This window comes from Anneissia japonica, unplaced genomic scaffold (assembly GCF_011630105.1).
Source record: "Anneissia japonica isolate Jap-2015-1 unplaced genomic scaffold, ASM1163010v1 scaffold75815_len900_cov85, whole genome shotgun sequence".
NCBI classification, from domain to species: Eukaryota; Metazoa; Echinodermata; class Crinoidea; order Comatulida; family Comatulidae; genus Anneissia; species Anneissia japonica.
In genome coordinates this window covers 1-886 of record NW_022748312.1, presented here as the reverse complement: position 1 = coordinate 886, position 886 = coordinate 1, and the positions used below count along the sequence as shown (strand labels likewise).

Below are 886 nucleotides of genomic sequence, written 5' to 3'. Positions count from 1 at the left end.
TTCTAGAGCCTGTTTGCTCGTCATAGATGGTCTATGAATTTACCGAAACAGGGAATATATTTTATCCGATGTTGCAAAATAACTGATTTAGCATTGAAATTAATTGTATTATTTTACGCTGTGCCTTTAATATATTTTAGTTAGTAGTAGAATAGTAGCAGAGTATTGCTATATTACCCATTATGGTATCTAGTGAGGTACGACATATACACATCCCCTTGATCTATATAAATGTATAATATATTATTGTTGGAAATGGCTTATTGAATGATATTAATATTATACATAAAATAAAGGAACACTACATATCAAACTACATATTCAAATCTTTTCTGTGTATTTGGTGGCTCTGAAAAGAGCCGTTTGGTTTGAGAAGATACAGTAGTTATTAGAATCTACTTGGTCTTGGCCTGGGTCTTCTTTGGCAGAAGTACAGCCTGGATGTTTGGCAGTACACCTCCCTGTGCAATGGTCACACTTCCAAGAAGACGGTTCAACTCTTCATCGTTACGGATGGCAAGCTGAAGATGACGGGGGATGATTCTGCTCTTCTTGTTGTCACGGGCAGCGTTGCCAGCCAACTCCAAGATTTCAGCAGTCAAGTACTCGAGTACGGCAGCCATGTAGACTGGGGCACCAGCACCGACACGAGATGCATAGTTACCCTTTCGCAAAAATCGATGGACACGACCAACTGGGAATTGAAGTCCAGCTCGGCTAGATCGGCTCTTGGCCTTTCCCTTAGCTTTTCCTCCTTTACCACGTCCAGACATATTGTATTTTGTTCTTCGGTTTTACTAAAATCGAGAATGATAATAATACAACGAATAGTTGCGTTTATATAGCCTGCTCTGGTGTTGCGTTCGACTTTCAGCGCTCAGTAGAT

At 40.1% G+C, this 886-nt stretch overlaps 1 protein-coding gene across 1 annotated transcript; it reads right to left on the bottom strand.

Moving 5' to 3' along the window:
• Positions 1–329: 329 nt before the first annotated feature.
• LOC117120800 (late histone H2A.2.2-like) lies at positions 330–793 on the bottom strand. Its single transcript, XM_033265881.1, has one exon. The coding sequence runs from the start codon at positions 771–773 to the stop codon at positions 396–398; it is 378 nt and encodes a 125-aa protein (XP_033121772.1). The 5' UTR covers positions 774–793; the 3' UTR covers positions 330–395.
• Between the last annotated feature and the right edge of the window lie 93 nt (positions 794–886).